The following is a 26,397-nucleotide window of genomic DNA, read 5'->3' on the forward strand; positions in this document are numbered from 1 at the left end:
AAGATACATTCATTTATTGGTTTATACCATTGTCCTAGTCTTTCTTTTGGTTATGGTGCCTGTAAAAGATTGTAATAGAAGAGGCACTGGTCATTGATGCTTTCTGTGAGAGTGATGATGTTCATTATACAGCCAATTTTTTAATGAACAAAGTGAATGCTGTTATTTGTAGAGCTGAATATCTTCTTCGTTTTAGCAGGCTTGGCATGCTGATGTGTGATAATATATTTAGCTCAGTGAAGAAGGCAATGCAAAGTCTGTAAATCCCTTAGTAAGCATGGCATAGGATGCTTGTTATCTAAAGCTTGAGGTGCTAATTTTAGAAGCAGGTTGCATCTCATGCCTATAACTATTTTCTTTATGATATCTAACATACACTAATGATAAGAAGATTTCTAATTTGTATTTTGAGTCTGATAACTTACAATTGAGTTGTTACTAATGACTTAATCAGCAACATTTTTTTTTTTAGTTAGTGTCACCTGGGCCTTAAGCAAACTGATAACTACCCTTAACATACAAAAGGGCTCAAATTCCTTTCAACAATTGGTCATCAGGGGAAGATCAGTTGACGAAGCATATATAGAGGCTGCTTAATTTTTCCTTATCTTTCATATATTCTTTCCTGGATAGATAAGCGGTTCATTTGCATCACCAAGGAACCAATAGCTAATAGAGTTTGTCTTTGGGATAATTCAGTGTCTGTATTTTCTATACAGAGATTGCACAAAAGGTAAAACAAGAGATTTGTGTCTATCATTTAACTCTGGACCTCATGCTATTATTAAAATTTAAATCCAACCATTTTGTGGAGCCATGAATGTAATAAATATTTTCTCTTTTACTTCTGATTCATTTTTAAATTAATTTTCTTCATGGAATTTCTAAAACTCCATTAAATAATAGAGAATGTACTTATGTCCTTAGCTGACCCTTTTTTTGTAATAATTGTTACTTGAAAGCTGATGATTTTATAAATACTGTTGAATTCTTGTTCATTTCATCAAAATTGTACTAGCTTGATTTATCTTTCTTTAAGTAATGAGATAATTCCTACCTGTCATTTGTGCAAAATGTATATTTTCTTTCAAAACTCTGGAATGGGTACTGACTAAATCAGAATAAGCTCTGTACTCCTAGTTGCCAGTATTGCAGTTCTTTTATGTTGTTATTTTGGTGACTTAAGTGCTATTTTTTGATAGAAATTTATTTTTTCATTCGTTACATAAATATTACAGGTATGTTTGTATAATCTTCATATGTACAGTCTTGATTTCTTCAGTTTTATGTTCAACCATAATCCAAAGATATTTCATTTGTTTACATATGTACATACATTTTATTTTTTAATTATGATTAATCTATTTTTTAAATATGTTAAACTTAAAATATCAAGGATAAGGTAAGTTGTTTTTATTACAAAATTATTGCCTTTTAGTTAAATCACAATACAGCTATTTTATTTTAATCTAATTGTTCCTTATAATTTTTGCATGATCACTTTTTATTGCCAATGTAGACCAATAGATCAGTTAATCTTTATAATGAGTTTTGGTTTACGCCATCACATGTGTTCTGTGTAATAATTGTACATGAGACTGAGAGACTCACTACGTAATTAAATACATTAAAACATTAATTAGTATTTAAATGCATATATAATTACTTACTGCTAATTGATACTCTTAATATATACTTCAATTTTAACTGGTTTAAAACAATTCAGAATTAAATAGATTAGCTTAGATTTTTTATTGTGTCGTTAATATTTAGCTACATAGTAGTAAAAAAACTACATACTAGTGTAAAAAACTACATAGTAGTTTTTTTATAATTTTAAAATTGAGATTTGAATGTTTATATTTTATTTTTTACGTAGTTTGTTATTGATACATCTTATATAATTTTTTTTTAATTTTATTTAGACAAAATTTTCAAATGAAATAATAAGTTTCAATAATTTATTATTAACATCATAACTTATTTCTTAGGTTGTATTGATTAAAATCAGAATTTATATCTCATCACAAAATTCTTGGCAAGTCATCATTACAAATAAAATTGAAATCAAATCTGGATCACAAGACGTTATTACAGTTCTAAAAATTAGATGCTTTATTTCTGACGAATGACGTTATGTTTTCTTCAAGGTTTAAAGTTTCATATTGAAAAATTTATAGTAAATATTGAATACTCATGAGCCTTCCTGGTATCCTTCACATTGCCTTATTGTATGTTAAAAGAGTTTGCTGCAACTGATTGTTCCTCAGCACGTATTGCTAATGATTGTTTAACAGTTGTAATTATCATATAATTTTAACAAAAATCAGATTTGGTTTCATAATTAAAACTTTTCTACTTAGTTTGATTTTTTTTCCTAATTTTCATACTTTATCTTTGAAATGTTATTCAAAGGAAAATAATTATATTTTTGCTGTAAATTGAATGTAGTTTTATCAATTGCATGTTGTATATGTGTCAAGTCCTAACTGTCCTGGGACTTTACTCATTTTTAACCATATGGGTATGTATACCCTTAAAAAATGAGAAAAAAAGATTTACAAAACATTATATTTTAATTCACACCATATTACAAATATGTTTATATTGAAAGGATTTTTTAATGTTTTTGTCACTTATACTTAAAAAAGAAAAAAATTATCGGTTATAACATAAGATTTAACTTAAATTCCTAGTCAACAACCTTAAACATATCGCAGAAGAATCGGCCTCAATAAAACGCCATACAAAGGATCAATGGTGGAACAGTGAATGTGACGAACGGTGAAGAGACATCTTGCTGGCTATTACACCAAAATCAGAAATAACCTTCAAAAATCTAGTAAAACAAAGAAAAGAAACCACTTAAACCATAAGGAAAATAAAAAAAAACACCATATAAATCAATATAAGAAGAATTCAACAAAATGCAGTCTAGCAACTACCTCAATACCTTCAAAACATAACCCCAAAAATACGAACCCGCAACCCTACTTAAAGATGAAAAAATCTGCCCCATATCAATAAAGATAACACAGAAATCCTAGCTAAATACCCTTCTTTCAACAAACTCCTTAACTGCGAAGAACCGACAGAACTCGTAAACTTCAGCACCAGCTCCCCAATAAAAATACCACTGGAAAATATCAACCTTCCCATAATAAAAGAAGTCTCTCGAGCACGGGGTGAGATGAAGAATTACAAAGTATCGAGAGAAGATCAGATGATTTTGTAGAGATCTTGTATCATGCACGAAGACCAGCAAAAATCGCCCTTCATCAACAGCTTTTCAATATCTGGATTAAAGAAGAACTACCAGAAAAGTGGATGACAGCCCTGATTTACCCACTACACAAAAAAGAAGACAAAACAAACCCTAACAATTAACCCACCAGGTTGATCTAGTGGTGAACTCATCGCAAGTTAGCTGATTTTGAATTTCAGTGTTTGAAGGTTCAAATCCTAGTTAAGGCAGGATTTGAATACTAGATTGTGAATACCGGTGTTATTTGATGGTTGGTTTAAAATTAACCACACATCTCCGGAATGGTCGACTTGAGACTGTACAAGACTGCACTTCAGTTACCTATCATACATATCATTCAGTTACATATTCATACATATCATCCTCATTCATTCTCTGAAGTAGTATCTTATGGTGATTCTAGAGGCTAAACAAAAAGAGACCCTAGTAACTGTATGGGAATCTAACTCCTAGATACAACATACAAAATTCTTTCAAAAATCATCCTCAACAGGATTAGTTTACAACTCCAGAAAGAATTAGGAGAATACTAGGGAGGTTTCAGACCCTGGAGGAGCTATCCAGACCAGATCATGAGGTTCAAGCTAATAATGGATTACAACAGCAAAAGAAGCCAGACTGATAATGTTTCTAGACTTCTCAGACTATATCCCAAATTAATAAACATATAAAACTGTCCCTGAGAAACACAGTCTAAAGTAAAATTCAGAGACAAACACTTGGAAACATTTGAGATTAAAACAGGACTGTGCCAAGTTAATGGACTTTCATAACTACTTTTCAACTGTGCTTTAGAAATGGTAATGAGGGAAAGGCTCAAAAAATGCCTCCCAGAAATTAAAATAGGTCAAAAAATCAAAACTACTTTGGTGTCGCCGATGATTTAACATTGCTAGCAAACTCCATCAACGAAGTGGAATTACAAAAAAAATTTCCCTCAAAATATCATTAAAAAAGACAGAAATATTCTCCCTAAACCATCACAATTAAAAGAAGTAAATATAAGTAGTAGTAAAGTCAAAATAGTAACCCAGTTTAAACACGTCGTAGAAATAATAACAAACAAGCTAAACCACAAAAACCTCAATCAAAGTAAGAACAAAGTAGCTAAAGCACAAAAATTACCTGGTACACTTACAGTAAAAAATGTCTTCATAAATGCAAAAATGAGACATTAGAATGCAGTTATAAAACCGGAAGCCACATATGTAGCAGAAACACACTTCCACCTGAACAAACAATCAAAGACTAGCAAACTCCAGAAAATCGAAAGAATTGGAACCTGCATCAACAAAAAGTACCAGAAAGTTGGGCAGTGGTGGATCGTGCCCAGCAAAGTCGAAAAAAAAGAGTTAGAAACTATCACTGACACCATGCTTAAGAGAGGACTAGAATTCTTTAGATGCATCATAAGGATGCAAGATTTGAGAAACATTTTGTACAGTACAGTATTGATTTGAAAAACACCAAGACAGTATACAGATGAATCAGAGAAATAAGAGAGGATATGAAGGAAATTGGCCTTACAACAAAAGATACTATAGAAAAAATAAAATTAAATGAAAGAGATCAAGGACACAAACAACTCGCTTCACATTCACAAGATAGAAACTTACAACATGAACATTTTCAACACCATAAAGGGGAGCATGGAGATCGAAATGTATGAAAAAGTACTGGGAGGACTGCAAAGCCCGAACAGTTTGTTCGAACAGACTTGGATTATAGACTGACTAAAGTGATCGATCCTATGTTGAAAAGATGAAAAAACACATAAGATTTGTTAAGAATAGATAAGATTACATAATCCATGAAATTTTGAGTACATACATAGTATTTTAAATGATAAAATTATTTATTGCATATCCTCTTTACTACGTAGCTTTGTGTTTTAATCCATTTTATCTTTGTTTTTTTAAAGGAAAATTTAGTTATTTATCAATCACACATTCTCCATTAACTTTATTTAGTTACCTCTGTAACATATGACATGTGCTGATTATATACAGGTACAAATTTAGTATTAACTTTTAGATAGATTACCATTCATTATTGAAAATTTTATATAAGATTTATTTACTTATTTTATTTTTTGTGCACATTCTTATTATGATCATGTCCAATCATATTACTGTTATTTTATTTTGAACTATTCCCATAGAAAGTAATTAATTTAATTGTTGCTTGCATTTTTCAATTTTTTTATTTTATAAAGTGCTTCTGTAGCTTATCCAGATTCCAGACATTATTAGGATAAAATAGATTATAATCTTTCAATTATAATTATTTTTACATTAATATCAAAATGTTTTTCCTTCTTTTAATAAAACTTGTATATTTATTTTGTTATAATTGGTAGAATACTTTTTCTAAATATTTTATATATATAAAATTAAAATTTCTGGAGTGTTTACATTTTTTTTCTGTAAATAAAATTTACACTTGCAGATTAATTTGAAGATGAATTTACTTCAGTTCCGAAGATAATGTTTTCTAGTTGGACTAGGTGTACAACCAGCTTTTGTAAAATTACAAATTTATCTAAAAATTAGTTATGGTTTTTAAAAAGTCAGTAACATGTTCTTTACTTTTTTAATTGTTTTAAAACCACTCCCATAATTGTTCTGAATTGATCCACTCTAACATGAATTTTAGAACTATGGCGAAGAATAAAGGTTTTAAACAATTAATAGAATAATGAAAATTACTGACATTTAAAAAAATTAACTTATACGCAACTGCAATTTTATAAAGACTGATGATTTATAACTTGAAAGTTTTACCTTCAGAAATGCAGTATAAAATTATACTATTACTAATATAATAGTGTAGGTATAAATCTTAACTAAAGAACAAAGTAACTAACTGTACATTCTAGTTTTATAATCTTTAGGTAAAATTGTTATATTTGCTGCTACATGATAAACAAAATAGAACTCTCATAACAGTTATTTTTACACACTTATTCTTATTAAAAAATACCATTGACAATATGCCATTTTAAGTATGAATTCCCATTCTTTGAAAGTTTTCTGAAGAAACGAATTAAGGTTTAATTAAAGTAAGCATTTAAAAGTGGCTGTCTATAAATTTAATAATAATATAGTTCTGCTAAAAGTAAATTTTTTTAATACATAGTCATAAGTATTAAAGCAGTTTAGTAAATGAAAACTTACCAAGAATTTAAGATATTTTATTTATTTGAAATTAAATGTTTCTCAAACTAAAATAGTTAGTTTTGACTGCACAAGAGTATTTACCATTATTAATAATGCACATGTTTCAATCATTAACGCTTAGAAGCATTAACTTACTGCTTTTATTTTATTAGTAATTGCCACCTGTATTTTTAGAAATGAGAATGTTTTGTTTATTTATATTGTATTACTAACTGGTAGCATAAAATGAAAATAAAAAAAATTACTAGTGTATAGATTAATTTTATTAACTAATGTAGTGGCATTCCTCTTAGTGTATGTATTGCTATGAATCGAGTGAGTAGATTTGCAATTATTTTGTTTTTTAGGAAGATGCCGACATCAGTTAGCGCTGAGGAAACAGCACTTTTGGGGTGAGTGAATCGAACACATACACACTGCTTTTAGATATTTAACAGTTAGGTCAGGTAGTACAGTTAATTATTAAGGTTTGGTTAGTTTTAATTTAACAAATTTTGATGATGGATGTATTGTAGATTGGTGAGATAATGTAAGTTAAATACATTTTATAATTTTCAGGAGCAGTATCTACGTTCCTGAAGTCAGTTGTATCAACTGAATGCTAGGAAGTCTTGGTGGTATTAGGTACCGTATTATCATTTCTGAATTTAAAAGAAAATAAAAATATAAAAATGAATTCACACACTGCATTTTATGATCGTATTTCATCACTTACATATCTCCACTGCGCATCATAGGCTGATTTATTTGTCGATTAATAAAGTAAAGATTGCTTAAATTCACTTATTCATTACTGAGGTTTTCATATCATGATAATTAGAATGCTGCAGACAATCAATTTTACTTTACAGGATTTTCCATCTATCTCCTTCCTGTACTGCCCTTTTCTAATTTAACAGTTCTTTTTCTCTTCCTTTATGTTAGTTAACATTAATTTTTTCTCCCCGCCTTTTCCTATCATTAAACCTTCTTTAATCTGTTTGTGAAAAATGTTTGGACAGATTTTTTTTCTCTTTCATGTAGTATTTATATATTAGATAAGCATTTATTCGAAACCTGTCTGCCGTACCTTCATATTGAAAACCTACACCTTATTCCTTAATACTCTCAAAAGCCTCACCTTTTAGTTATTTTTGGATTAATTTTTCCTTGTCATTGTCTCCGTAATCATTTTAATGTATTATTTACAATCAAAGTGCCTTCTTTTGTCACTTAACGTATTTTTTACCTGGTCATTACTAAGCATCATTCCAAAACTCTTGTATTCATTTTTTAAGCCTGTTTTCTAGTTTTTATACCTTTTACATTTTTATTTTATCCTATTTTCATTACAGTAGAATCTCTGTTACCCATTATGAATTAAAGATTAGAGTAATACCTAATGTGCTTAAGTAATACAGTAATAAAATATAAATACCATAAAATTAACCAAAATGAACAAAACCAGGAGGCATTTTTGAGTTCCTTCTTGGTTAAAGTAATACGTTGTATCTGTGCTTTTTTTTAACTTTGAATAACTCATTGCAGTTTGATGGCACTATTTAAGCTTTACTTTGACTGATTTTTTTATTTATTTTCCTTTCATAGCTAGTTCCATTTGTTTTTTCTTCAGATTCAGTCATCCACTATGTTCACTGCTTTTTGGTGGTTTATTATTGTTAATGGTTTAACAACTGGCATAGATTTTTATTTATTTTCAGCCAAAATTGATGACTACATTCAAATTGATACTTTTGAACACATCAACATTTAATTACAATTTGGATTAGATCGTAATGGGATTCACTAGTTGGTGAATTAGTTACATGTTTTAACTTTTCCACTCAATTTTTATAAAGTATTAATTGACAAATTATAAGAAAGAATTATGAAAAATGGCTATTAAAATAAATTTTAAAATTGAAAACACCCAAAACTGTTTAGGAAAATAAAATTAAATATAAAATGATTTAACAAATAAATTTAATTAAATGTACAAATAAGGGATTTCTAAGTGACATTAACAAAAACGATAAAAAAAATTATGCGGTATCATTTTAGAAAATCCCAGTCAGAAGTGGAATGTTAACTTAAAAACCATCGAATACTCAACTTCCAACTCGGATTGCCTGACTGAATTTCTGTAATTGAAAAAGTGAGTTGGGATTTGAATAATTTAGATTGTTTTTAAGTTTCTGCTTTTATTTCAGATGGTCTAAAACAGAGTATAATTTTTAGTCAATGGTTATTTCAATTTTATTACAGATACAGATAGACTCTCTTTGATGTGTTTTATAAGTTTTGTTTATTTAGTTACATATTTTATTCTAATTTCTCAGCATCTACTGATAGTTGTTTAACATTATCATCTAGCTCATTGTTGAAGTGGTCACCTAACTTTAGATTACATTTTTTTTTTATAAATTCATTTTTTTAGCATTTTATATTTTTTAATTTATAAATTCATTTGATTGTTGAGCAATGTTGAAAATTGCACACTTTTAATATGAATTTTTAACGTGTACTTTACACTGTACATCTGGACAGAAGGATGTTAAAATTATAATGTAAAATATAAATGCACATGGAGGGGTTTATATCAATTACTGTTATGTACAATTGATAAATCTGATGAATTTCCTTTCATAATTTTATTACAGTGTTGGATAAACAAGGTTTTCCTGTAAATAATCTTTTCATCATTTTCATACCAATTGCTCCAATTTTCCTCATTTCCATCATTTCATCTGTCATGTCTGCAACCATATTAATATTAAAAAATTATAATGTATTTAGTTTAGTGATTAATATTAACTCACTTTTAATTAAGGTTCAGTAGTTTTCATCTTGCAGTGTTTTTTTTTTCCGGTTTATGTATAGTACATAATGTCACATGCTCATTATTACATCAATTTTACTTTGTACAAAGTTTTAGTACAATTATAGTTTTTGAAGAAAAATGTTTTTGCTAATCTCAGTTAGATTGAATAGTGTGCAATATTATTTATTTTAAATTTATAAACTGTAATTAATGGTCGCTTGTCACAATTTTTACAATTTTTTTCTATATTTTATAATTATCACAGTAATTTTGTAACGGGGAAGTATCTTTTGATAATTTTCACATTATAATGCTGCATTTCAGATTCTTCTTCTTCTAAGAAATTTTATTTATTATTTATTTTTTTAATTTTCAGTTGTAAGGTATGGTCAGTATGTTTATTTACAGTGGTACTAAAATCGTAATTAGTCACTTATTTATACAGTTTACCACAAAGTTTGTTTTGTTTGTATCTTAAAATTATTTTGAAAAATATTTACAGCTTTTTATACTTAACAGGTATGAATGACTTTTTATGTATTTTTTTTTTAATTCTAGAATAACTATTATAGTTGAGTAATTTCTTAATATTCAGCCTCAAGGTTCAGAAAATTTTCCAGGGGATGTGTGTGTGTGTATATATATATACACATTCAAATGTTGGTACAGTTTTTCAAAGAAAGACATTTTATTTGTATTTTGCATTAATTTTTTTAAATAAAGTATTTTGTTTTCTTTATTTCAATTTATTCTTTAAAATCAGTTATTACAGTGGAGAGGTTTTTTAATTAAAGAATATTGTTGGGTATTTATTATTACGAAAATTAGCTGCTGTACTGTTCTGCCAACTCTTGCATCATTAATATTTTCTGATATTTCTCTGTATCATTATTTCTTTTATTTAAACACCGAGTATATTTTTGTTTTACTCATAATATCAATACTGATATTCTTATAAATATTTTTTATCACTCTTTAATTTGTTGACATTATTTACTTTTGTTATTGTTATTATTGCTATTTTTACTCTTAAATGGAGATTTGTTGTGAATATAATATATGTCAGAATAAAAAACAGTCTGAGAAGGCATTTGTATCTTAATCCAATTGTAAAATGGTCACTTATTTGGCTGCTTTTGTCCTTCCACATATTAAATTTCTGATCGATAATACATTGTGAGGTTAAATTTATAAATTCAACATTAGTATAACAACATGTTTTCTTGTTTAACAGATGTGAAGTAAATTTAAAATTTTTATCATAACAGCATAAATCTTAGATTACCAATCTTTTTATTTTGGTATTTTTATGAGGATTAAACAGAGATCAATTTAATGAATAGAGTTAAATTATAGAGAGAATTTTTATTAATAAAATCAGGGTTGTGAACCCAATAGCAACATACTCAATTTACAATATTATAAATGCATGTATATATTCATGGGAGCATATATGGTAATTTGTTAATACTGATGACGTGCCTGTTTACATTGGTGGATGCCCTGATTAGTATTATCTAGCATAGTTTCAACGTTTCCTTTGTTGTGTTCATTCATTTAAATTGGATTGGCTTGTAATGTCAGGTTTCACCACCCTATGCTTTTATTTACTTTTAATCTTTTTTGTTTTTATTTTTCTTTTATATTTATGTTGTACAATAATGTTTACCATAATGATTTAAAATGTATGACTTACAATTCTTAATGTTAAGTTAAAATAGTTTGTCATAATTCAGACAATAAGGCCTAATAATAAAGGAAAATTTATTCATAATTAGCATAGAAAAATATTTTCTATGCTAATAATAAAACATAATTTTTTAAAAATTATGTTGTTCAAAATAAGCTACACAGTCTGATAGACTGCGCTGATTGAAACTAGAAAACTTGTTATTGTAGTGGTTAGTATATGCCGGCTTCTAAATCAACTGGTATCAGATTCTATTTCTGGCAAGGGTATGGTTTTCATTTTCATTTTTATTGTTTCATCCGTCTTATCTTTCTCATTAATGCATGTAAAACCATTTACATAGCTTTGTATATATATATATATATATATATATATGTAATATTAGCTGCACATTGTATTGTATCTTAACTATCAAAAATTATATTGTTTATCTGTATACTGTGAGCTAAATCCTTGTCAACTTGTTATTTTGAAATAAGATAAAAATTTAATCTATTAAATGTTTAAAAGCATTAGAGCCATTAGGCAAGCTTGTATGATACTCCCTACGTCTTCTATCATTTCATTATTGAAGGAAATCACAATTGCTGAGTTGGCCTATCTCCCAGCAGTAGTAGACACAAGATATTTTTTTGGATATCCATTCTTCATCTAAAATACTTTGGAAATGATTTTTTTTTAATATTTGAAATTTTAAGCCCAAAAAATGTAATTTTTATTAGATTTAAAACTGAAATTTTAGTGGTACTGGTAAATGTAACTATGGTTGTAGTAAATTTTTGTTCTTGTTCTAAATTATGTGATTTGTTTTATATTATATTTTTAGTTTCAACATCATGTTTTACTGGTTGTTTTATAGATAATTTAATGATGAAATGAAGTGTAACTATTTAATTTGTTACACTTAGTACTTCCTTTCTTTGAAATTTATTCTGACAATTTGCTGGAACGATTGTAAATAGTTGTTACATTTTACTTTTTTTCTTCCTTGTCCTACATATATAAAAAAACTCTTTACTCTTTTCTTAAAAGAAAGTGCTGTCAGCTAATGTTTTTTCCATTAAAACTTTTTGTTATATTTCTTTTTTAAGTAAGAATTCTTTTAAATTAAAACAAACTCTTGACCCCACAAATTCATCAATCTAAAAATAATTCTCTGTAAATCTTTTTAATTGAAGGTAAAAGTTTTTTCTTTTATAATAAAGAATTTTTTTTTCAGTTTGTTGAAATGTAGTCATAACTCTTTTTAATGGTGTCAGTTTTTTTACAAATTTAACTTTTAGTTATGCTTATTGCTCACACTACCAATCTTTTTTTTTGCGGCGTGTGTGCCACACACACAAACACAAATATATATGTATTTTAGTTACTATTTTCGAAAGCATTTACAGCAATGGACCAGTATCATATTAACAAATTGCATTTTTTTGTTGTTTCTTTATTTACTGCAACATGAATATCAAATTCTGTTTTTTTAAGATATATAAGTTTTAAAAACATTATTTTGAAATAAATTATATTTAGTGTGTCAAAATTAAACTGATTTTCAATATTTATAATAAAAAAAAAATGAATATGATTGTTGCGTTAGAATTGTGCTGTTTTTATAGACTATTATTAGTTAAAATTTTTAATTGTTAGTACTTCCATAGATTAAATTAAATTTATACCATTCTGTTAACAAAATCTAATAAAATGAAATAAAAAGGTATAATGTTGATGATAGAAAATTTTTTTTAATAAATGGTTCAATCAATTTTTTCAATGGTTTTTTTGTGGTAGCAATTTTTATCTATCCAGTATTGTTTTTATATCCATTCTTTGTTTTTTATAAATATTGAAAAACAGTTATATTTGACAAGATAAATAAAATTTATTTTAAAATAATAGTTTCAAAAACTCATGTATCTTAAAGCTTCTTTTAGTAACTTTTGTAGCTATTTAAAAACTCCTTGTCACCAAAGATGCAAAAGCAGGCTGACAGTGTTAAGTGTCATTATTCTAATTCATGTGCTATTACACAAACATTGCTCAGTAAATTTTAGTCAATAGGAACACTACTTTCATAATAGTCAACTTTTATTTGGACTAGAGTAACTGTAACTGGACTTACAAACCTGTTACATCACTTACTATTGATAGGTAGTATTTCTGCAATAAAAAAGGGATGTTTAGAACTTATTCTGTGTTATGGAAATTATTTTCATTTTTATAGAATCATAAGAATAATAATTTTCTTAGGTACTTAGGAATATTTTTAATAATATCAGGTTGAAGATTGTGTGGCTAATTAGTAATTATTTTGTATAAAAAAATTATTTACTTAGTAGATTTAGTCTTAATGAGTTTAATTGATAAAAATTTAAAATGGGAAATGGAATGGATAATTTGGTGGTAAAATGTTGAATTCTAGTTCAAGACTTTCTGGTTCAAAACCATTTCAAGTTGATTAAAAATAATAAAATAATGGTTGCCTTGGTATGTAGACCACTCATTTTCAATTATCAGGAAAGATAAAGGTGATCAGATGTCTCCCGCTAACAGACTATTTGACAATTTACCAACGTTCTGTATTGTTGAATTGAAAGTAGGTTCAACTACAGTTATACACTCTCTTTGTTTTAGTAGTTTATCTTAATGCATTAAACTTTCCCTTCAATGAACAGAACTATATATTCATTGAAGTTGGTTGAGAATAGTTAGAACTACATTTAGAATTGCTAGAACAACACATAAAAGGGTGGTCTACCCTCCACTTTAAGTTCAGTTTAGTACTGTGATTAGTATATAATTTGCTTACTATTGAAAGTATTCCGTTTTTCTTTTGTTCTTGTTTTTTTTTTTTTTTGCACAAGTTCACTTTATTTTTTGTTTGAGAGATATCTTAAAACTTTTGCATAGGAATATAAAATGAAAATTTTTTAATGTGTGAAACTGATTGAGCTAAACTGTGATATTATCACAGATTGCCTTGATTTATAAATGTGCTCAACACAGCAAACCTTTTGTATCAATCTAATAAAATCAAATTATAAAAAAAATTTGCCTCGATTAATAGAGGTTCAGTAATCAGTTTCATGCTGGTAAATTTTTTACCCGACACCCAAATAAACCTATTTGTGACTTTCTTTCAGGGAAGTATGAATTGATGTTTGCTCATATATATCTGCATTTTATTTTTGGGTTAATAAAGGAAGTCGCAGAAATATGAATTGAACTGGTCTCTTGCAGTCCAGGATTTTCTTCATTCTCTGTGTTTTTCAAATGCCCATGATGACTATATCGTCTGTGTAGGTGCAGTAGTAGCCAGATATAAAAAAATTTTCACACTGTTGACTTTCAACAGAAAGAAATTCATGTTTGGAAATTCTAATATGATATTATATCCTTGTCGTAAACCAGAAATACTCATGTAATAAAGCAGCCGGCACACCATATCTGAATTAATTGTTTGTCTAACGATGTATTTCCCCAAATATCTACTATTGAGGCCATAACCTGCAATAAATTATGCATTTACCTTTAAAAACATGATTCATCTATATCTACAGTCGTTTTTGGACTGCTGTTAATCGATAGGATTTTGAAATATGAACGCACTCACTTCCTTCAAATAGTTTTTCCTGTTGTTTCAGTTGTTTTAGTAATGGATTAAAGCATTTACTGTAGAAATCTTATTTATTCTTTATGTTTATGAAAAGTGACACTTTCCTGGATATTTGGAAAGAAAATTTTTAAAAAAACTTCATTATAAAAGTCAAAGCTCTGCCAGTAAATAAAAATCTTTTGTTACAGTTTCTTACTTTTTATTTATTTATTATAAATAGATTATTGTGGAAGTATTTTTTTTTAATTATAAAAAAATCCAAATAATACATAAATGGGGCACACAAACTAGATTCATTAAAACAAATTTTATTTCAATTTGTGTGTGTGTCTGTGAGCGCGCGCGCGCGCAATAAAATTCGTCTGGTGAAGTTTTTTTATCGGCCTTTTGTTTTTTTATAATTATGAGTAATAAACATTGGTTTTGTTTTTTAAACATCAATTGTGTTATCCGATAAACGAATAGTAAAAAAAATAAAAACTTCTTTTGTTATAAAGGTGGTATTTTATTTGTTAAACTTGTTAATACGCGTCATAAATAATGATTTATTAAGCAATGTTGTAACATTTAATTCGTATTGTTCTTTGTTTTTTCTTTTTTTTTTGTATGGTCAGTGTTAACCTGCCTGAGCATTTACAAAAAAAAAAAGATGACAGCAGTTGCTCATTAAATTATTGTGGCGACCTCCTTCCTTTCGGTCTGTATGAAAAAGCGGTTTGCGATTAACAAGAGAAGGACGTAGAAATAAAAATAAATAGTCTATATAAAGTATCCTTGGGCTATACTATGGACTCGGTTAGTAGTGTTCGTTTTATAGTTACGTTTAGGTGTACAGAAGTATGGTGAGGTCATCCTGAATCGATCCGAGTAGAAATAGCTCTGTCGGTCCGTTTTGCATCGATCCTGCGCACCTAATGACACCGCCTAGTACCGCGGAGCCGGTACGCCGCCAATACTGGCCGCCCTGCCAACCGCTTTCAACCGAGGTACGCTCTACTTCAATTTAACTTAAACCTGACAAGGTTATAAGCGCTGTATAACCCTCCTTCCTCACGCCATTTTAACTGCCGTCTGCATGTCTATCTTTTACTTGTCGCACGGTTCAAGGTCACAGAAACATTTGAAGTGTGGAACTGCTGAAAAAAATTATTAATCACGAGTATTCGATTACCTTTAATTTATATTTAAACTGTATCATTTAAAATCCTACTTTAGATATTTATTTGCTGTTTTCCCGAAGTTCGTCCAAACGCCGCTCGGTTTCTTGTCTACCTCAACCCATGACCTAGTAGAACGTTTACTCCATAGTTACGTGGTTTTATTCCCGGATTAGATGTGTTTTATTATGGATGTGATTTACTTTTAATTGACCGGTTGATACGATTCTAAATAGAAATTGTAAAAGAAGTTTTTTTTTTTTTTTTTAATTTTTGTTGAATTTTCGCTGGAGTATTTGAAAACTCCTACAATTATCTCATACTGTGCACGAAAATATATTTATTTAATTACAATTATTTTTTTTGTCTTTTAAATTTCTTTCAGTTTATTATTAATTTTTTTATGTTTTTAAAAGCCAATAAATTTACCACCCTCTCGAAAGGAAGGCTTTGTAAATTCAAGTGCATGTTTTGAAATTAAAATAATTTCTTCTACCAGAGATTATTACTTAAATGCAAGTTTAAAATTTATTTAAAATAAGCTCATTACACAGGTTATCAAATAAATTGTCAAATTCGTTATTAAAGGGATTTTTGTCCTTTTTAAATTTATTATTATTGTCGGTTTTTAACTGTTGGGAACTTAAAAAGAATACTTAACCGCCAATTCTAAAGTATTGTCGGCCTTTAGTAAGGTCAATTTCTTTGTTATAAAACAAAAACCTTTATAGATAAAGAGTCTGTCTTTCGGAACTAGCATAATTAGAAAAAAAGCTTTAACGTAAATTAAGTGTAAGTGAGCACCTTTAATTGTCTTTGTTTGGGTTTATGTTAATCGTGATGTTAATTCAGCTCAGTTGACAGTAGTATTAATTTCTCGTTTTATTCAAGATAAATATTTCTTAATAAGGAGATGGAAAATATTTTTTGAACTCTATCTATCTGTACATTATTATATTAGTCAGTTGATGTCTTTACTGTTAAGTTCGGTACTTAATCGCTTAATAAATTTAAAAAAGAAGTTTTTTTTAATTTTATTATCCTTTCTTTTTTTCTTTCGGTCAAAAGATTAGTTCGTAAATTTCATTACGGAAATTTTCTTCAGAAATCTAAAGAACTTACTCTTTTTAACCGACTTCAAAAAAGGAGGTTATATACTCGACTCGTATACTTTTTGTTTGTTTGTTGGAGCATAATTTTTTTGTTATTAATCCAGTTGAAATAAATCTTGTTACAATCGACGCAGCTGCTTTTCGCGGTGGTATCTTGATGTTGAAAAAAATTTTTGGACACAAAAAATCTGTCTGAAAATTGACAAATTCTTTTTTCGCCGTCCGCGGGTTGGTAGGGACAGTGGGAATCCTGATATTTTGTACGTATGTTTCACGTTATATGATGTCATACAGTCTTCTTTAGAACAGTTAATGTAAGTTTCTTTACAAGATATGTAGCAGCGTTATTAAAATCATCAAAAAACGAGATAGCTCGTCTTAAACCTGTTAGACGAATATACATTATATATAATATACAGCATCGGTGGGGACAGTAGGAATCTAATAATTTTAAATACGTGCGCACATTACAAGGTCTTGATGTAGGTTCCAATGTTTATTTTTTTTTTGTTTTTAATAATTATTTTTCTAATACACTTGTTTTAGTGATTGACACTTCATTAAGGAAAACATCAAGTTAAAAATGTTTAAAGTCCCATCCTTATATGTAGGTTTTAGTATCATTAGTATATAGATATTAACGCTTTCATTGGAATTCTGTCGAGCAAAATATTTTTATAAAAATATAATATATCCTTTTTCTAATTTTTTTTAAAAATCTGTTGGAAGACTATATATTTTTTCTACAGAAATGAAAAATTTTTTCTTAAAAAAAATTCTCCATTTAAACAGTAAACAGCTAGTGATTGTTACATTCCGGTGTCTACTTTTTGGTTATATTTCATTATTTTATGAAGAAAAGCAATCACATAAATAAATAAAAAATATGTAAAAAAAATGTTTAAAACAACATTCTTAAATTAAACACACTAAAAAGGAAAAAATAATTTTAGGACGGAATCTCAGAATAAAGTCATAGCTTCAAATTAAAAATTAGATTTTTTGCCAATTTTTTCTTATGCGTGTTTGCACCTTACTTTTAGGTTATTCATCACGCATAAGGGAAAATTGGCAAAAAATGAAATTTTTTATTTGAAGCTATGACTTTCATCTTGCGTATCACCATCAAAACTTGTCAAATTAATTCTGAAATTCCGTCCTAAATTTTTTTTAATTTTTTTTTGCGTTTAATTTAAGAGTGATGTTTTACTTTTAATATGAGTGGTTTTTAAAAAGTTTTTTTATATATTTTTTATTTCTACTTTTTAGTCTTCATAAATTTATACTTTGCAGCTGCACTAGCGCACAGGTTTGAGCGTATTTAACAAAATATCGAATAGGCACGTTTTACGGTGGGTGAGCACATTCAAAACATAGGGCTAAACGATTTAATTTACGGATAACCAAAAACCGGTCGATCAAGAGTGTACACGATGCATTAAACAGTTAGCGCTCGACCTGCTGATACATACGCCGTTTTAATCGTGAAAATCGGACCAGCAGTTGGTGGCACCCCATCACATTCCTTCCTCAATTTCTGAACGGCGCTCCGGAGGCACTTGAAAATATTATCACCCTACAAGTACCTCTGGAAGCGAATTGGGTGTTGTTAACGCGGGTCGAAAAAAAATTTAGGACCGATCGTTTTCGAGATATTTGCGATTTTCGTCCGAAAATCCGGATCCGGTTAAAAAGTACTAAATTTTCTCAAAACTTCGATATATATTTCGCATATATATCGATATATGTACGGTATATCGATAAATAATAATAACTAGTATACATCTGACAACCACGAGACATGTACTAACGAATCGGGATTTTCCGCTACTGATCGGTACATTCCGGTGCTAAGCAAAAACAAGACGCACATACAAATGCCGTTTAATAGGGTAAAATGTTACATTTATTATAATTACTGATGGATTATGTAATAATAATATTATTACACTATTATATTATCCTTTTTTATACGTTACATGTCTTTATTAATTACTTTTTTTAAACTTGACTAGAGTTTATGTCTGTATGAAACAAGCAATAAAAGTTCATCTTGAATTTACATTTGTAATAATTCTAAAAATATTTCCTATTAACCCATTTTTTTCTAATTATCTTCATCGAATTTTGATGTTTTTGGACTGTACAGTTTTCCGCTTATTCAGTAATTTTCAAGTATCAGTATTTATTTCATCAAATAAAAAATAAGCGTGTACATTGATGATGAAACGGTATTAGAAGTAAACATTATATTCTTTATTAATTACTATAATACGTGTAATAACATAGTTTACGTAATTGATAATGTCGACTGCTATTTATGAGACAAGATTCCGGTTAATATTTTTTGCGAAATCACATCAAGTAAAAATAAAAACTACGCATCGATCCCTAATAAATTACATTTAATCACGTAGTATAATTTTATCCGCGACATAATAACGGTTGATTTTATAGCCTGTTGACTTTTTTTTAATCGGTTTATCAAAACTAATAAACTAGTAATTTAAGTGTATAAAAATAATCATTCCTAACTGATACAGCTGTTATATTGAAAAAAAAAAAAATGGTTACTTAAAAAGTTTGATTGGTTGAGGACAACGAGATAAGGTTAGTTATCTGGCAGTGAATAAATTTTTTATTTTTTTTATTATGAGTTTCACATCGGCTTAAGTAGAGTTAGATTAAAAAAAAATTGTGAAAAAGGTTATCTTTTTCTTCAGTTTTTATGTACTTTTCTTTTTTTAAAGCAAATTTTAATAATAACTGTAAGTTACATACGTTAATAAAAAGAAAATTGTAATTGGAAGGGAAAATAATATTTTATAAAACGAATTATTAAGCTTCAAACTCGTCGGCAAAGATATAACTAGTTATCAATCGTAAGTATTTTCTGTAAATATGAAAATTACATATATAATTAATGTAAATTAATTTTAAAACTACATCGTAAATATTTTTAATAAAATATTAAAAAGGATAAAAAGTGTAAATAAGTTATCATAGACAAAAATTTGTAAATAAGGTCATAAGCCCGTTACTATGACGCTTTGTAACTAAAACTATATTATCGAGCCGAATGCCGTTTACTTTACTGTTCGAATATCTGTCATTAAAGTGTTACGCATTACATGATTTATTCAACACGTACTCCAATTTTGTACCGTTTAATAATTCAGTATGTTTTTCACTTCATTTACATAATATCTTCATTTTTATCATTCTTTTTTTATAGTGGTACTTTTCGTGCTATATAAAGCTCTTAATGTGCGTAGGAGGGATAATCCGATTCAATCGGCGTTATTCATTTTTTTATTTATGTCTTAACGTTTCCGTTTCGATTATCGTGCCGGTTGTCTCGATTATCCTTGGTATATATGGTGGAACTAATACAGCGTAAAATGGAAGTTCCGAGTAATACAAAAAAATTACATGTAGAGGAAATGGATAAAAGTTCTCTTTTAATTTACTTATTTCACTTGAAAATAAGTAAATGTAGGTTAAAGAGAAACAAAAATAATAACCAAAGATAAAATAAAGGAAATAACATATCTGCTGACCTAACTGACTGGATTCCTTAGTTGAAATATACCTATACTACTTCATCACTTCTCGGCTATAATCCACCAAAGCAGTTTTCTATCATTTAACAATCTTATCACTTCTCCTTTCAAAATTTCCCATCTCCCTGACCTTAATTTCCTAATATCTCCTAGAATAGAACACCTATCGATGAAATTCACGTTGTTCTTCTACTCTCGTCCATTATACTTATTAGCATACGACCATTAATTATACTTCGCATATTCGACTAACACCTTTTCCGGCCGATCTGCTATTAAGAAAAAATCGTAGAACTTTGAGCGTTGAACATATTACTTATTTCATTTTATAATTTAAAATGATAAAAGCTCTAAAAATGAAAATTATCGAAAATAAATGGAAAAATTAGTAAATCTAATAAAATAGAACATAAATTTTGATGATATAACTTACTTAACAATTGAATAGTATTTATTAATTTTTATTTTTAATCGAAGTCCACGCAATGCAAGTTTGTCGAGTAGCAAAGCACATCATCTTCATCTCTTAAGTTATTTGATAAACCAATCAACAAAATGTATCACTCTGACGATTTAACTTTTTTTTACATTTTCAATTTTTTTTCTCTTTTATTTCTTATGAAGTGTTTTAATCCCTGAACGTGATGTTGCAATCTAGTCAACTGGATGAACTCAGCGTTTTTTTTACACATTCTCCTCTAATGAAACTTGTCTCTGACTGTTGTTATTAAGTTTAAAAGATGAAAATATCGATATCGTTTGAATCCTTTTCTCTTTGTTTTGCCGGGTATTTTATTGTGTGATTAATCAAGAATAATAGGTTTTTAATTAAGTTAAAAGAATTTTCAGATTCTTAGAAGTTTTTACGGTTGCCGTTTGCAAATAATCAGGCTGTTTATAGGAGTTAATTTACATGATGATTGATTTGTTTCATAGCAATGTTATTAATAATTAAAGTTTATAAAGCATTGGTATACCTGTGTTCGGTCTTTAAATATAAATATATGCAAATATATTATTACCAGGCTTTCAGATTATTTACCGGGTTTTATTTTTAATTTGGTAACAAAGTTTTTTATTTACATTATTTTATGATATTTTATATTAAAATAATTGTAGTGTTTTTTTCTTATGCAACAAGTTATAAATATTACAAAAATACTTCAAGAAATTACAATATATAAATTTATAGACTCTTAATCCATTGCATTTAAAGCAATTCCTGCAATAATTTCAACAAAAAAAAATAATTTTACAAAATAGCAATCTTTACAAAAGATTATTTTAAATCACAAGATATGAAAAGAATTATTAAAACTTACAAATTTTATATAATTTACATTGAAAAAAAACAAGCAAATGCAGGCTAAAGAGAAACAAAAATAATAACCAAAGATAAAATAAAGGAAAGAACATATCTGCTTACCTAACTGAATTCCTTAATTGAAATATACCTGTACTTCATCACTTTTTTTGAATCGCCCATCTCCCTAACCTTAATTACCTAATTTTCCCATGGAATAGATCACTTACCGATGAAGTTCATGTCGTTCTCTTCCTCTCTTGTCATTATACATTAGCATATTCGATTAACGCCAAATATTTTTTGGTCGGTCTGCTACTAAGGAAAAAGCGTAGAACTTTGAGCGTTAAACATAACGCTTATAAATCTCGAAATAAACTTATCGTTAATGTATTTATCGACATCCAAAGTCGTCTCAAGCCTAATAAATTTCATGGACATCTGCCTTACCGCAGCAGTCTACGCATAACTAAAATTCTTTACTTTATTCTGTGATAACAGTAACGCCAACTGAACCTTCCACTAACCACTATATTAAAATAATAATATTTAGTTTTTAAGGTAAAGCTTTGAATGATATAGGGTCAAACCCCGATGGGTACGCAATTGTCATAAAGCGTTTAGCCTGTTGTATATATCGTGTAGCGTGTGTGCGGCTCGATCAGGATATTGAGAGATTGACAATTGAAAATGTTTATATAATTACAATTTATTAGTTTAACAACATAAATAAAATAAGACAAATCAGTAATAACAATGGCAATAAGAATAATAAACTCTCAGTTATAATCAGAATAATAACAATAATGACAACAGCAAACAATAATGATAATAAATGCCAATAATAATAATAATAATAATAACAAAAAGTGATAACATACAATACAGGATTTAAAATAATCGTCAGGATTTATTTAAGGTAGTTAAATATTGAAAACCAGAATTCAGTCCCATTGACAAAAGACATTAGGATGACCGCTAATCTTAACACTTTTAACAATAGTCTTGTATTAATAACAGTAGTACAACAGATAAGACAGATATAAAGTTATTTTACTGCAAATACCTTTTCTGTTCACAAATTTAATTATCCTAACAATTTATGAATGAAATTTAGTACATTATCTCTTTCACTGATAGTTTAACGGTAACTCACAGAACCACTTTTTGTTTTCGTGTACTGGAATTACTTGTGACGTCACCTTAATCGCGTCGATCTTTTACGCACTAGAAATTTGCTCTTTCACTGATCTCCTCGCAGAATTCTCTCCTCACTTCAAACTCTCATAACTCTTCCTTTAGAACTTTTTCGCAGAACTCTATTGCAGACTGACTGTCATCAACTGGTCTTCCCCGGAGTATTTATACTTCTATCCTCTTTACCTACAGGACCGTACCCAACTCGAAGCGTGAGAATGATCGTCCACCCTCAGATTTTCTCATGAGATTCCTATCCTGGTCTGGCAACACGTTTTTACTGGACAACATTTGTTTTCGGGCAGTATTACTAAGAATGATTGTTAAACGGACCTCTTTTTAGCCTCTTTCTGGATTCCTCCCATTATTATATTTTCTACTACTTTCTTGTTAATTGGCAGGAATCCGTTGTATCGGTCTAACAATATTTATTAGATGTTTCTTATTTACAGTCATGAGATTTGATGTTTGTATCGGCTAGCGTGCATGAAAATTCGATTTAAGATTGTGAATAGAAGAATTAACATGTGAAAGGAAATTCAAAAAAATAATACTTTATTTGAAAATGGGTCTTGTATTTGTAATTGGGTAATGTATATTTTGTTAATTAAATTTTTTCTGTGCCGGATTTATTTTGTTGGAGAATTACATTTTTGTGTGAAAGCTTAACATAATATATATATATATGCTTATAAATGATTCGATTGAAATTTTAATAACAAAAAAATTTCGTTCATGTTGGTATTTATTTGACTTAGTGAACGGCTTTTGTGTAATTACAGAAAACTGTACTTTTTAATCAAATGCTACTGTATTTAGTATTTATTTTTAAGGATCGAACGTAAATATTTAATTTTATTGTATTATTTATTTTAAAATAATAACTTCTTTCAAGCTTTGTAAAAACAACACTTTTTGTCTGCTTATATCTCGTTAAATATTGATTCTAGTATTAGTTACTAAAAAAAATCCAGCCTTTTGTGAATTAATTTTCCGCTTAATAAATAAGCAGGAAATTAATTGCACAAAAGATATCTGTAATACATAATCCGCTGATATATTTTCCAAGAAATATTTAGGGGGAAAGCACAACGTAAGCTATTGTAACCGCTAACGATGCTAGCTTTCAGCTAAGATATTCGTAAATTAATGTAGATAAAATTAATGAAAGACAGTTTTATCTTGTATTACATTTTATAAATCGTTATTTTAAATACTTTTAGTACGAAGTAAATTATTTTAAATTTCAGTGAGATTAGAATTGAATTTTCTTTTTCTTCAATATATGGCAGACTATTATCATTGTAGATTTTTATAAAATGTGTTATAGCCATCTAATAATCAGAGTGAAATGAAATAATTCCAAAACTTAAACATAAAAAAGTGAAAAGTTTTGTTAATTAAGGAGAAATTTATGTAATTTTTCGTATTCACGAATTACATTCATAAAAAGTATCTACTTTTGAAATTTATCCGATCTAGTTGTTTTTTTTACTATTAGCTAATGTATTACTAAATTTTCCAAAAGCAGTGAACTCAATGAACTAATAATTTGCTGCATTTCACAGTTCATTTTTAAGTTTACATAGCTTCAACATTTAATTTAAAATGTGGATGGGCTTCAAAAATAAAAATTGAGCTATGCTTATATAAAAAAAAGAAGGTTTTCTTGAAAAGATCGAGAAAAATCTAGATAAAAATAAGAAAGGAATTAAGATAAACGACGTAAAGAGATTGCTACTGATGTGAACTAAGGCTTTCTGAATTGTGAGAGCATTGGTTACTTTTTTTACCGTTAATTTTTTACCAGAAATTCGTTGAATTTTGACGATTGATTTTTAAAATATTTTACTAATATATCAGAGTACTATATGTATGTGGTGTTGACCATATTTAAGGGAGTGATTCGAAACTTCAAAATAAACAAAAAGGTAGGCAAAGTATTGTACGACTTTCCCGGCTATGCCGGTCAAGTTATAAAATACCTTATACGTCTTTTTCATTACAAAATCTTTCGCAAAAATTTTACAAATCGAACATTAAATTTTATTTAAAAAATGTAAAAAGAACTAATTTAAAAATATTGGGAAAATAATATATATAACTGTTTTGAAAATAATGAAAAAAATTCTAATAATATCCTTATGTAGGTTAAGATTAACAAATTTGCTTAAGTAAAGTTTAATCTAAATCCCCTTCAATAAAGGCTAAGATAAGAAAAGAAAATGCTCAAAAAGACTTTTTGCACTTTAAGTTCGAGGAATAAAATTAAAAAAAAAATTGTAGACATTTCATATATTCACTTTTAAGAGGTAGGAGATGTTTTTTTTTAAAAAACACTATTTTACGTTTATTTATATACACGTTGTAGGTACAAATTTGATTTAATAAAGCTTTCTCTAAAATGTCTCTGAAAAAAAACGAATTGGGTTTTCACGATATCCCCCACCCATTAATTAATCTTAAAAAAGTTAATATGATCATTCCCCATTCAAATATTTTTAAATATTAATATTCAAATATATTTATTTGAGCCAAATTTAAAGAAAATCGGTTTGGTCAGTCCTGACATATAAGGCCAAAAGCAGTGTGACACACATACTTATATTTTTGTATCTAGATGAAGTAGTTAGACTCTGAAACGTAAAGATTTGCAAAAAAAAAAACAACCCACAATCCATTTTTAACATGATCACCGTACTTTCCTCTTTAATACAGCTATTCTATCTATCGTCGAGAAAGCCACCGAGTTAGTCTAGTGGTGAACGCGTCTTCCCAAATCAGCTGATTTGGAAGTCGAGAGTTCCAGCGTTCAAGTCCTAGTAAATACAGATATTTTTACACGGATTTGAATACTAGATCGTGGATACCGGTGTTCTTTGGTGGTTGGGTTTCAATTAACCACACATCTCAGGTATGGTCGAACTGAGAATGTACAAGACTACACTCATACACATCATCCTCATTCATCCTCTGAAGTATTATCTAAACGGTAGTTACCAGAGGCTAAACAGGAAAAAAAAGAAAAAGCTATCGCCGAGAAAATTAAAAGTTTAACAAAAAATTTTCTTAATTTTCTGCTTATTATATTATTATTCAACTAGTGAAGTAAATGAAAGCAGGCGCAAAATTGTCAGACTGCTTAATTTTTGGGATTCGGTTTGTCATATCAACCGATTTGATCAAATGAGGTGTAATTTTATTTACAACTAGCAGACCCGACAATGCTTCGCTATTGGTAGATTTAAGTATATTTATATAGATTAAATGAACACTCTTGAAAGTTAGATAAAACATTTAAAAAAAGGAACTTTACGGAACTTCGTAAAATTTAACCTTTCACTTTATAAAAGTCAGAATGTGTGTAAATAAATTAAATTGTCAAAACAGAACACCTATTGGATTTAATTCAAATTGCTCTGTTAATTCAAACAATAGTCGATTCAAAATACCCCTAACTTTTTTTCTACTGGTGTCAGATGGAGTATTTCAGTAGCTTTAAATCTTCTCCAGACAAAGCGGAC

General features: G+C 28.3%; 1 protein-coding gene across 7 annotated transcripts in view; it reads left to right on the plus strand.

Annotated features, from left to right (window-relative positions):
• MESK2 (misexpression suppressor of KSR 2) overlaps nt 1-26,397 on the plus strand; it is a 238,770-nt gene that overhangs the window by 24,085 nt on the left and 188,288 nt on the right. For 4 of the 7 annotated variants that reach the window (XR_012757344.1, XM_075372707.1, XM_075372705.1 and 1 more), the window contains one exon: nt 6,792-6,836. The exons of 2 other annotated variants lie outside the window; for them this stretch is intronic. Coding sequence is in view for 3 of the 5 variants with exons in the window: in XM_075372705.1 (XP_075228820.1) it covers nt 6,792-6,836 (45 nt within the window). In the remaining 2 variants the exon portion in view is untranslated. Of the gene's footprint in view, nt 1-6,791; nt 6,837-7,045; nt 7,069-26,397 lie in introns of those variants that run through there. One more of the 7 variants, XM_075372708.1, reaches the window with a different exon arrangement.

The sequence above is a fragment of the Lycorma delicatula genome, chromosome 8 (assembly GCF_047948215.1).
Source record: "Lycorma delicatula isolate Av1 chromosome 8, ASM4794821v1, whole genome shotgun sequence".
NCBI classification, from domain to species: Eukaryota; Metazoa; Arthropoda; class Insecta; order Hemiptera; family Fulgoridae; genus Lycorma; species Lycorma delicatula.